The sequence below is a fragment of the Hyposmocoma kahamanoa genome, unplaced genomic scaffold (assembly GCF_003589595.1).
Source record: "Hyposmocoma kahamanoa isolate Upper Pololo Valley unplaced genomic scaffold, ASM358959v1 88, whole genome shotgun sequence".
NCBI lineage: Eukaryota > Metazoa > Arthropoda > Insecta > Lepidoptera > Cosmopterigidae > Hyposmocoma > Hyposmocoma kahamanoa.
This window is the reverse complement of record NW_020654466.1, coordinates 21,352,251-21,365,091: the sequence shown is the minus strand read 5'-3', so window position 1 is coordinate 21,365,091 and position 12,841 is coordinate 21,352,251. Positions and strand designations below refer to the sequence as shown.

The 12,841-nt window shown below is 35.1% G+C and overlaps 2 protein-coding genes across 9 annotated transcripts in view; one reads left to right on the top strand and one right to left on the bottom strand.

Moving 5' to 3' along the window:
- Positions 1–5,747, bottom strand: part of LOC113235664 (transformer-2 protein homolog beta-like) — a 34,666-nt gene extending 28,919 nt beyond the window's left edge. For all 7 annotated transcript variants that reach the window (XM_026471496.1, XM_026471492.1, XM_026471493.1 and 4 more), the window contains exons 1-2: positions 5,621–5,747; positions 5,372–5,505 (exon numbers count right to left, since the gene is read on the bottom strand). In XM_026471496.1, the coding sequence (XP_026327281.1) occupies positions 5,372–5,505; positions 5,621–5,635 (149 nt within the window). In that variant the 5' untranslated portion in view covers positions 5,636–5,747. The remainder of the gene's footprint in view (positions 1–5,371; positions 5,506–5,620) is intronic.
- Positions 5,748–6,017: 270 nt separating this feature from the next.
- Positions 6,018–12,841, top strand: part of LOC113235595 (valine--tRNA ligase) — a 33,760-nt gene continuing 26,936 nt past the window's right edge. For both annotated transcript variants that reach the window (XM_026471357.1, XM_026471356.1), the window contains exons 1-4: positions 6,018–6,182; positions 7,549–7,716; positions 10,310–10,443; positions 11,291–11,449. In XM_026471357.1, coding sequence (XP_026327142.1) covers positions 6,018–6,182; positions 7,549–7,716; positions 10,310–10,443; positions 11,291–11,449 — 626 coding nt within the window. The remainder of the gene's footprint in view (positions 6,183–7,548; positions 7,717–10,309; positions 10,444–11,290; positions 11,450–12,841) is intronic.

Below are 12,841 nucleotides of genomic sequence, written 5' to 3'. Positions count from 1 at the left end.
AAGCGTTAAAGTTATTAGAAATACAATTACGTAAAAATAAAGGGTCTTCCAATGAGAAGTTTCATTTTGATACGAAAAGTAACGGTATCATCGCTCTTTTGCGTGAAAAGTTTCCTGACAGTGTGATTTCTCGAAGAGGCGCTCACAATTGGCCACCGAGAACTTGTGATTTAACACGTTTGGACTTTGAGGCTAAGTGAAAGATAAGGTCTACGCCAATGGCCCACAATCGATTCAAGACCTCAAAGATGGAATTCGTGAAGTTATCGAGGACATACAACCGCAAATGTGCGAATTGGCAATGGAACATTTCATGAAAAGAATATGGCGGCCATTTGACTGATATTGTTTTCCATTAATTATTAATGTTACCCTTGTACCCTTTATTAATCAAAAAAATGTACTTTTATATAGAAATAATAAACAACAATTACAGTACAATTTGTTTATTTCTTTTTTTTAAATTTCTTACACATTGTTCTCAGAGGAAATTGCCATACGAATGAGCAGTAGAATTTATTCAATGTTACGATTTACAGTGTAATTTGGTTACCAATGAAATGAAGATTGTTTGAGTTTGTGAGATGTAAAAGATATTAAGTTCATATTCTGGAATTTAGATGTTTTTACAACATTGCTTTAGATTGTTCAAAATCACGCAAGACAAAGTGCTTAAAGGTGTAAGTGCTAGTCATTTTTATTTATTTAACATACTTTATTTGACATTAAGATTCATTTTAAATACCTAATTACGAACTTCATTCTCACTGACGTTTTGTAGTCAAAATAACCATATGGCACCTAAGGTTCTTTACCTCTCGCCTAAGTGAAATCGGTTTCAGCTGGTCGTTTATATGGTTTTCCGTATAACAATAAGGGATAAGTTAAATATGTACTGTAAGATCTTGCCCTACCTATGATAGGCAAACTTACAGTACCTATTTAACTCATCCTTTATTGTATACGGAAAACCATATACACGACCGGCTGAAACCGATTTCACTTTAGGCGAGAGGTTAACGGCTACGTTCCCACAAGTACTCGGCGACTCCACCACTTGTGGGAGCGTAGCCGTGGTTATAGCGTAGAGAGAGGTACTAATATCATAATTTAAAATTTACTGTGAGCGTTCGAAGATTTTCGAATTTTGAAGATTTGTCCAGAACTCACCCGATGTTCATTTCACAACTTTCTATTTTTTTATATAGTTCTAAATATTAAATAGTATAATCTAACCAGCCAGCGCTACAGGACGCTGGAAAGGCGTAACGGAAAATAATCCTGTATAAACTTCAATAGATATGAATTTGGCTTGAAAAAGAAATCTGAAACATTTATAAGATCCTCTACATAAATGTACATATTTTCCCTATTTATTCATAAATGGCAACAGACAGGTTTATTCGGCAATTATATGCCAAAATAACTTTTGGGATAATAGGACTCCGTTAGGACATAATAATTATATGTACAATATAAACCGTAAATTTATTCATTGTTAATGTTCAACCAAATCCAAGGTTATTTGAGGCTGGCTATCATTACGCAAAAGTGGTGTAACCCCATGAAATGCATATAGACGATAATGAGCAATTTAAAATTAGTAATTATAATAATTTAAAAATAATTTTATAGTAATCATATATGACTCGATGTGGCAATAAGGACTGTTTGTAATAATTAATAATGTTACGCGGTTTTTTAATAACTGTTATTGTAAACTTTCTTGAGCGTACTTACTTTTGTATTTATTTTGAAACGAGGCGTATTATATCATTTACTGTTAGAATTTTAACTGGAAAAAAAAAACCTAGTAAAATGTAACTTTTCACTTAACTAACACTGATTGAGTAACCTGTTATTTGTGGTTCAATCGCGGATAATGGCGTTGACGTAATGAAATCTGATCTGTGACTGTTATAAAGCTATTGTTGTTGTTGAATATAACCATTAACCAATAAACCAAAACAAAATGGCTATTTTCAGTACCAATCGTATATAAATTGATTGATATTAACTGCCTGTCGATAACAAATATTAAAATCGACATTATTCCAATTACGTTAAACACAATGTCATAGTTTCGAATATGTGACTTATAACAATAAGATAATGGATAACAATAAAATATAAAATGAGAACTTAAAAGAGAACTATGTTGTGCACCAAAGGTTATAATCGTCAAATTTTGAAATCGCAGCATCATCATTGTCTATTGCACACTTGCTGTATTGCATAACAACAGCAAAAATGAAGCGCGTAGAGATATCTTTCTCTTCTCTACCGATTATGTCTCTATTCCGAGCAAGACCTAACAGGAAGAGAAACTCTCTACCGTAGACAAAGTTTTCTCTACGTATAGATAAATGAGTTGCCGCAACTAAAATTACCTTTCATTTTCATAGCGGTCACACTAAACCTAAATAGTTTTTAGAGGTCTGGACCTTTTGGAGGGAAAAGTGTCGTTTTTATTCTGACTTTCAATTACTTTGTGAAATCTTTAAAGTGGAATAGGATAGTGCTATTGTGCCTTAATCGAAGATTAAAACGCGAAATTATACGAATCTCGAACTAAAATACCCGTATCGGCCCGTTCTAAGGAATCCCGAGTCAATCCAAACACGCCGCCTCAAATTGCCTATCCTCTTTGTGGCGGCCATATTTACAGAAAAACTTATTTTTATGTTTTCGGCTGAAGGACTTTGTTTCCATGGCCAGCAATAAATTAATTTAAAAAAAAATTAATATAGTTTTTAGAGGCACAACTCCCTTCATTCATTTCCGCCGTGACGTTTTTTAGGGTTTATGGTGTGCATTAAATCAATGAAAATATTGTTAACACTAATTTTGGTGTATAGCTATATTTGTTACTTAAATCATGATATTTTTGTTGAATTGAAAGAGCATTTTGACAAAAAACAACTATCTTATGTTTACTGATTGTCTGTTGTTCTTTCAAGTGAAATGTTCATAAACTTTGTCACCGAAATTTACAGGTCAAATTCTGGGTAATAAACGTGTGTCTTCTTTTCCTTCACTTACTTTGAACCTCACAGACATAGGTACCCATGGAAGTTTGGGGAGTTAGATCCTTATCTACTTCCTGGCACAAATAATCTATTAATTCTCAGGAGACCTTGAAATTACTGAGGAACTCGGCCTCAGAGAGAGGTTCTCAAAATTCGCATATCGTCATTCGTCTTTTTCGTGCCAGTTTTCCCTCGTAATAACTTAATAAATAATTACCATAGGCACAAAACGCTCTCCTAGCATAAAATTACTATTCAATTTAAATTAGAAAGATATATTTTGTCTTCTGCCCCAAGAGTAGTAGAGATATTTTGCTAGGGTGATCTGTCAAAAGTAGTGAAGTTTGACTGTCGTATGGTTAGTGAGAAATTCTCTTCATTTGCATGCGTGACAACATGTACTTCATAGCGCTTAGACTCGCGCCTGTAGACGGTTATAGATAATTCGTAGTGACGTCATTTTCTAAAGAAAATTGACATTGAAATTGAGTTATCTCTTCTTCAAGATAACTTTTGTCTTCGGGCTCATGCTAAGTCTGCAGCAGTTTAGAAAGTTGTTTGATATTTAGTTATAAATTGTGTAAGAATGATGCAATACATTATCTGCTATTGTAATAATGACTACCACCCCTATATATGACCATATAGGTAATAATAATATATAATTAATTTTTTTTACATGAAAATGCATTCAAATATAAAATAATTACGTACTTTAGTATCATTTGACATAATATTGTAGAAAAAAATTAAATGGGTTACACCACTTTTACACCGATAGCCTCATTTGAGAACCCCTTCCCAAAGTACAATTTTTTGGAATATTAATCAAATTTCATTTGTTTGTTATAATTATTAACACACGCAAAATAGGCGCCTTGTCGTCGAGTTGCGGATACCAGCCCGTTGCACCAAGTATTAAGGAAATAAACCTAAATTATTTATGGTTCATAATTTTCCTTCACATTCAGTATTATTCAGGTAGTTGAGTGTGTAATCAACTTCTATAAAACATGTTTCCCTATCTATGGTCTCTGGCATAGCAATGGATATATTACATAGGAAAAAAATTCCTAAGTCAATAACAACATGTGTACACTACAAATTGTAAATTTGCTCATTGTTAATGCTTAACCAATTTCAAGATTATTTATATAATAATTACTTCCCAATTGTAATTTTATGAAACATTAATCAAGTCTCATTTGTTTGTAATCATTATCAAAGAAATAATTCTAAAGTAGTAATAATAATTATTATGAATTTTTTTATACATAAAAATAGCATTCAAATATAAAATAATTATGTACTCATCATTTAAAGTAATATTGTAGAAAAATAAGTCATTGGGTTACACCACTTTTACACTGATAACCTTACTTTTAACTTAAATGATTAAGAACTCCTTGCAAAGTGTAATTTTTTGGAATATTAATCAAATTTAATTTGTTTGTTATCATTATTAAGGAAATAATCCTAAATTATTTATGGTTCATAAGTTTACGTCACATTCAGTGAGTGAATATTCAGGTAGATGAATGTGTAATCAATTTGTTCTATAAAACATTTTATGCTATGTATGGTCTATGGCATAGCTAAGAATATATTAAATGACTAACAAATGCCCAAGTCAATAACAACATGTGTACAACACAAACTGTAAATTTGCTAATTTTTAATGCAAAAACAAATTTCAAGGGTATTTATAAATAATAATATCACTTCCTAATTGTAATTTTATGGAACATTAATCAAGTCTCATTTGTTTGTAATCATTATCAAAGAAATAACCCTATAGTATGTAGGTATGTGCTATTGTTTTGCTACGGGTAGGTAGATAGAATGTGTGATCAATAGCCGATGCTTTTACAATGATTGTAAATTGTGTTGATGTTGTGTATTGATCAAACAATAAGCCGATAAGAAAAATACATGAAAGTACATGTCCTACACAAAATGTGTTTTTAAGGTCAGTGTAGTAAATATAACACGATTATGGATAATTGATAAATTATAGTACAAATAACAATTTAGGCCATGACTATGTACACAGCCAACATTACAATTGTTATCAGTGGACCAATGTGGCACACAATAAAATTGAAAATTGTTTTACGATCAAAAAACCATTACACAGAATGTAGTTACCGTGTATACAATGTAAATATCGCAAAATTGCAAATACTATTGCGCAACCCGTTGCTATCACGCCGTCCTTGGCGAGGAGGTTATAAAAACACGATTTGGCAAGTGTGGCCAGTGTTTATTATTCGGTGATAAATATCTACAATTTTAAACTGTAATGAGCGGTCGAAGGTCATCAAGACCTCGAAGATACTCACGGGCTGCGGTATTTCCTGCCCGTAGCTTTTGGCGGGGGCGGCGTCCGCGACCGGCTTCGGCTGTGACCTCGCGACATCACGGGCTGCTTCGGAGGCGCCTCACGTGATCCGTTGCGCGTCCGTGAACGACTCCTCTGAAATGCCCAATCAAACCGACGCTTAAGAAATAGAATCGAAGATGCGAAAAATAAAACACACGCGGCTTGAGCGCGGCATTCGCCATCAACAACCGAGATAGAAATACATTACCTCTCGATCCGACATTACTGCGACGACGATTTGTAGGACAGAAATAAAACAAATAGCACTAATTCAATCTAATAATACTCTTAGAATTTTCAAACAAAAAGCACAAACGCTCTTCGAACGCGGCCAGCAAAAATTGAAAAACAAAATGGCGACGACGACCAGTATTGCCAGTAGTATGCTTGATGCACACGCTCACAAATATATTTGTCTGTAGTCCGTCTGACAAAATCTGTATGTCTGTTACATACAGTGTCTGACTACAACCGACTGATTTGTCGCGAATTTAGACAAATTTGTAAACGAATTTTGAAAAGTCACTGTTTTTCTGTCGTCGTCGTGGTTGCAAATGTGATAATTTTCTGTGAATAGTTTAGTTTCGTGATTTTTCTATATAATCATGACTGACAACGAGCAGCAGAATGGTCCCTCAGAGGATCAACCTGTGGAGAAGACTGCAAAACAGTTGGAGAAAGAGGCGAAGAAAGCCGCAAAGTTGGAAAAACTTAAGGCTAAACTTGATAAGCAGAGTACAGCGCCAACTGTGCAGAAAGATAAACTTGAGGTTAGTTTCCGAGTACTACATTGTATTCACAAAGATTTACTACATATATACTATGCATTTTTGTTAAAGGACATTGTAAAATCTTCTGTAAATAAGTGAAAGGAAACTGACCTTACCTGGTGATTGGTTCATAGGTTAGATTATAGGTCTACCATAAGGCGGTGAAAGCAACATTGCAATTGTCAGCGGCATTGCATCATTGTTACATATAGTACACAAGTACCACCATGACATGTTACAAATTTATTGTTTGTTTTGTAGCTTATAATTTTAGCTAATAGAAATCTCAAATTTGAGTTTTTTTATAAGCCCGTTTTGCCCCCAGGCTAAAGGCCTTCCTTCCCCTCTTTGCCTATTTCTCTCGATCATGCCCCCAGTTGGCTAAAGGCCTTCCTTCCCCTCTTTGCCTATTTCTCTCGATCATGGACAATTTTACTTAAGATGCATATAAGTTTTGAGAATTTTATGACCTCACCATTTTGCAGAGATTTTTCTAGCAATATTTTTTGGGAACCTGTTAGAATACTGTGAAGTATTGATTGGTAGGATTAGAAGGGAATAGTGAAGCATGTATAGTCCATTTGTTTAGATTCTTAACTAAATGTAAACAATATTGATACATCTTTTTATTGAAACATATAGTTTATAAATCAGTAGGTATAAAAATGTAGGCATGCAATTTCATATGAAGCTAAGTATTTGTATATTATGAAGGTAAGTAAAAATCGTTTTATAAATGTATATTTCATTAAATAGCAATCTCAATATTGTGTACATTTAGTTAAGTACCTAAAGAAATGGAACTATGGGTACTCAATAATTTTGCCTAAATCCTGACATTATTGGAAATGAAACTTTGTCTTTGGTTCTAAAATCACATATATTGGTTTTTTCCAAAAAATTCCATAGTTGACAGAGTAGGTCAATAATGGGATGGAATCAGGAAGGTAATCAGTAATAGCACTGATTACCTAATACATAATAAGTCAGTGAGAAGTGACCATGGGACTTTTAAAGAGCCCTCAATTTTAGTTTATTTGAAAAAACAAATATACATACATTATTTTAGATCTAAAAAATGAACAGTTTAATTTCCAATGTATAACAATATCCAAAAACTTAAGTATTATGTTTACTATTTCTGCTGTTTACGTACATGCATACATATACTTCACAACCTTTACCCATTGGGGTAAGCAGGCACCACCACATTCCACTTGTTTCTTGATCCTGACACATACCTTTCACCTCATCAACACCGATCAATGCTTTGAAAAGCACTCGTCGTTGAATGGTATCGTGTCTTTTATTCACATTCTATCTACTATTGGTTACTAACGTGACTTGTTGTTTTTTATATTTTTAGAAAAAAGCGAAAGAAACAAAAGAAAGTGCAGTGTACACAGGTAACACGGCACCAGGGGACAAGAAGGACATTGCAGGATCTATGCCGGATGCATACAGCCCCAAGTATGTGGAAGCTGCCTGGTATGCTTGGTGGGAGAAGCAGGGCTTTTTCAAACCAGAATATGGAGTAAGCGCTGTCAAATAAGTTTTCTAATAAAATCATGTGGTGTTCTAGTTTTTAGTAGCAGGTCTAATTTCTGTTACCAATTTTGATAAGTAAGCATTTTTTCGATTAGTCGCCGAATGGCGTCCGCGTTACCGCCGCGCAGCGACCGCTTACGTCTAACTGTCATGGCAAAATACTGACTATTTGTTTAGCTTTTACGTTTTAACTTAATTGAGCGTCACAGGCAAGCCTGATTTGAATTTGGTTTACGCGGCAGCCCGCGCGGCGACCGCGCCGTTGTATTATTCAGAGGAATTTAAATGACGTTGCTTAGTAAATAGAATTCAAAATCGCCATTATTGTACACACGCCAGCACATCAAGCTGCACATTGACGTTCTCGCTCCATTCCACTGGAGGCGATTTTCGAACAAAAGTGTGTTATCTGATGTGCCATTGTCCGTACGTAAAGGCGTGGTAACTGGCCGGCCGCGCCAAAACTTTCTCCTCGTGTAAGTGGGCACTAAGGGTACTGCTGCATAGTGCCACATTTTTGCTATTCAAAAAGTTCTGAGTGCCACGGCAACTGTTATATAGGTAGGAGTGATGCTTACCACGAGGTGCACAATTTGTTCAGCCTATCACAATAGTCATAAAAAAAATATTTATGATAAAATGATAAAGAACAGAATGTACATGTGTACCAGTTTGTGTTGATGCAATAGTTTAGATTAAAGTTAATGTTCTTCATAGCCAGTAACCAGCGATCAGGCAGAGTATATTTATACATATAAACATCCAGTTATACACATAGAGTATCAGGCAGTGATTGGAATAGGTAAGAGTTTTTTTTACCTAAACTTCGAGGAACATATATAGAAAATGGACACAAGGACGAGACAATATTTTTTAAGTCATGGATCTTTTCAGGAAGTACATTAAAAATTTACATTATTTGGGTTAGGCAGGTAGACTATATTTGTCTTAACTTTGCGACGATTTGTTTCAACGCCAATTTATTTTCGAATATTTAGGAAAATTTTAGAAAAAAGAGTATGTGTTGACAAAATATTCAAATCAAGGTATACAAATTTTACTTGTATACCTTAAATATGTTGGTGTTCTAGTATAATAAGAAAAATTTAAAAAACAAGGCCCTAATCAAGTATTGCATATCAATTGCCATGGTGACACTTTAAAGGCAATTACATATAGAAATAAAAATAAAAACCTCAAAACTTTGCAAACAGGTATTTGCAAACATACATTACATACATCATTAGCACGTCTTTTGGTTATATGTTTATGAATATGTATTTTGTTTAGTAAAATTTATTTGCAAGTGAACATTTTTGTTTAAAATGTTTCGGGACGGGACCAACAAGTCCTGCGCCTGATGGTAAGCGACACGCCTATCCATAACAGTTGCAGTGCCACTCTGAGCTTTAAATCGAAAAGATATGAGGGGCACTGCCACTGCGTCCGTTACCCTGCAACATAAGTCCCATGTGCCGGTAATTTCACCAGTACCTTGGTTTGGAAGGTACTGGTGAAGTTCCCAAACCGGAATTATTATATTTATGCATTCATGAAACAGTCATTAATTTTGTGTTCTGGTATAAGGTTATGGTTGGCGTCATATAGTGGTAACGGTAAAGTTGTTTTATAATTTTGTTTATTGTTCGTAATGTTTTAAAATGCGTTTTAGAACGTGAACACCGTACTTCGACAAGGTAATCAAGGTGTGATTTGAAAACATCTAGTTATGCCTTGGAGAGAACCTACGAGAGTAATATTTGTTTTTGAATGTAGAATAAAATGCAATATATTTCGGAATTTCAGAGGGAGATATAAATACACTTTGTATATTTAAATTTTTGAATTGATATTCAATTATTTTTATGGAAATTATTCCACTAGTTTGTTATAATTATTAATACAAAGATCGAACACTCAATAAAAAGTTTAAAAGTTAAAGAAGCTTAGTTGGTCTAGCGTCTGGCACGGTATGCTAGAAGACGTCGGTTCGAATAAGGCCGTATCGTAGTATTTTTTTCTGAGTGTTCGATCTTTGTATTAATAATTATAACAAACTAGTGGAGTATTTGACGTAAAAATAATTGAATATCAATTCATTAAAAATTTAAATACAACGAATAGCGACATCCCTAGCCGGGGTTGGTAGCTGTAAAGGTATCTAACTGGGTGACGAAATATCATAGATTTCTCATGGATGGCGCTACGGCTAAAAAGTCGTTGAAAAACCAAATACAAAGATACGACGCAAGCACATACAAAAATTCGTGAGGTCCGCTGGTTCGTTCCGTGGCTTAGTTGGTATAGCTTTGACATTACGCTAGTCGTGACGTTAGACGGTATGCTAGAAGACGTCAGTTCGAATCCGGCTGGATCGAAGGATTTTTTTCTGAGCGTTCGATCTTTGTATTAATAATTATAACATTTTGCATATTCCAATAAATACTAAACAGCCCATAGCTGTCAACAAAAAAGTTGTCAAACACAACTGGCAGAATACTTGTTTTTTAAGACTAGAATGTAACAATGTTGAACATCTAATACATGGAAAAATATCAACCAAATATTTGTTTTTACAGAGAAAATCCGTCCTAGATCCAAACCCAAAAGGCAAGTTTGTGATGGTGATCCCACCGCCCAACGTGACAGGCACGCTGCATCTAGGACATGCTCTCACCAATGCTGTTGAAGATGCATTGACAAGATGGAATAGGTATTGTATTCTTATTTATAGTTATAAATACTACTACAGTACAGGCACGCTATGATTGCCGTTTTGACAGATTACAATAAACGAAAAAAATATAATGAAATGCGAATTACGTCTATAAGTTTCTTAGAGTTATAACTAGTATTGCAAGGGGTAGATTTAAAAAAAAAATTAATAAATCGAAAATAAAAATATTTACTTAATATGTCGTCAATTCGAAACTGCTTTATTTTGCATAAGTGACGATCGTATTAGATTTCATTTTTAAAAAACAAATGCCGAGTTGTGTTTAGAATTACACATTCCATAAATTTTACTGCACATTACTGTTGGCAACAATGTACAGCAATTAGCTCCTTCAACGTAGCATCATAGCGTGCCGGCACTATAGTGTTGTATGTTGTATCTGATTGTCATTAAAAATGGATCTTACCACCTATTGTCAATGAAAACTTTTATTAATGTCTATTACATATAGCCTATAAAAATATTTTAAGTACATTTAATTACACATAAACTTTTTTAAATCAACTCTATCCCATTATTAACATAAATACGCAATAAAACTTATCTATTTATGTAAAAATGCAAAGTGTTTGCAACCTCTGTTTTCACAACAGTAGAGAATAATTTGTGACTATAAAACAATACAATAATAATTGAGCCTAATAAATGAGTGTATTGTGCAAAAATGTTTATGTTATATGATTATGCTTCTTCATGGGTTTGAAAGCGGTTCACGCTTCACCTCCACCAGTTGACTACCGAGCGGTAGTTGACTGTAAAAGCAATAGCTTTTGTATGAAAACAGAACTGTGACACTACTGTTAATTTCAATAATCTAATCCAGGATGTCAGGCCGCACGACGTTGTTAAACCCAGGTTGTGATCACGCCGGTATCGCTACTCAAGTTGTGGTGGAGAAGAAAATATGGCGCGAAGAGAAAAAGACCAGACACGAACTTGGCAGAGAGGAGTTTATCAAGCGTGTTTGGCATTGGAAAAATGAGTAAGTAACATTGTACCAAAGGTTTACAACACTGTTCACTTTGAAATGAAAATGAAATGAAATGAAAATATCTTTATTACCTTCACAAAAGAAACTTAATTGACTAGCAACCTCGTACGATTATATTACTAACATCATTTTTTTGACTGCCTCAGTGGCCGAACGGTTACCATGCCGGACTGCCACACAGAGGTCCCAGGTTCGATTCCCGGGCCGGGAGAAATGTTTGTATGGCTTACATTTATTTCTCTCGTGAGTTTGGGTGTAATTTGTGGTTGTCTACGTGTGTGTCCATGGCACCCGCGATACAGGGTTTCCCTAGTGCGGGGCTATGTTGAGTGTGTGCGTTATTATTATTATCATAAACAACAACTGCCTCGTGGCCGAACTCGTGCTGGGCTGCCACGCAGATGTCCAGGGTTCGATTCCTGGGCCGGGAGAAATATTTGGATCGCCTACATTTATTTTGTGGTTGTCTATGTGTATTTCCATCGGACCCGTGACACAGGGTCTCTCTAGTGCGAGGCTATGAGCGTGTGCGCTATTTATTTATTCATTCAAATGGTTTTGTGTGAATTCTATATTATTCGCATGATAGGAATGAAATTCATATACCTTATCACGGTTTCCGAGTATTGTGAACCTTCTTCGACGTGTTGGTTTCATCACGAATGTTTTCCTTCACAGATCATGGTAAATATTAAATTAAATTTCGCACAGAAATTCCGAAAAATTCAGAGGTGCGATCCCGGATTCAAACCCACGACCTCTGTTTGGGAGTACGTAGGTCAAACCAGCGAATCAGCGAGCCTTATGAATTTTTCTAAGTGCTTGTTGCCGATCTTTGTTTTTGGTTTAAAACAAAGCGCGTATATTAGTTTTTTTCTAATGAACCAGGTAGCCATGACCTGTAAAGGGCTCGAAACGTTGGTTTGTTTGACAAATATATGCAATTTAGATTAAGCAGCAGTAGAGCTCCTTGTGAAAGAGTTCGTCCAGGGAAGTACTGCCACCTTACCTATTTCTGCCGCCAAGCAGTAATGTAAGCATTACTGCGTTTTAGTAAGGGTAAGAGAGTTCTGGCGAAATTACAGGCACATGGGACTTATCAACTTATGTTTTAGGGTGACGGGCGCAGTGGCAATGCCCCCTCAGATCTTTGTGATTTAAAGCTTTGCGTGGCACTGCAACTGTTATGAACAGGCGTGTCGCTTACCATCGGCGTACGACATAAAAAATTAAAAAGGCCCTAAATAACCTCAATGTGTGTACTGTAAGCTAGGGCGTAGCTTAGGATGCGTAGCAAGAGGTACTTTTGTAAATATAAACTGGGATAATCTTCAAAACTTGCTTTATTGCACTTTTCTACATATTTTCAGCCTCGGGTTACAT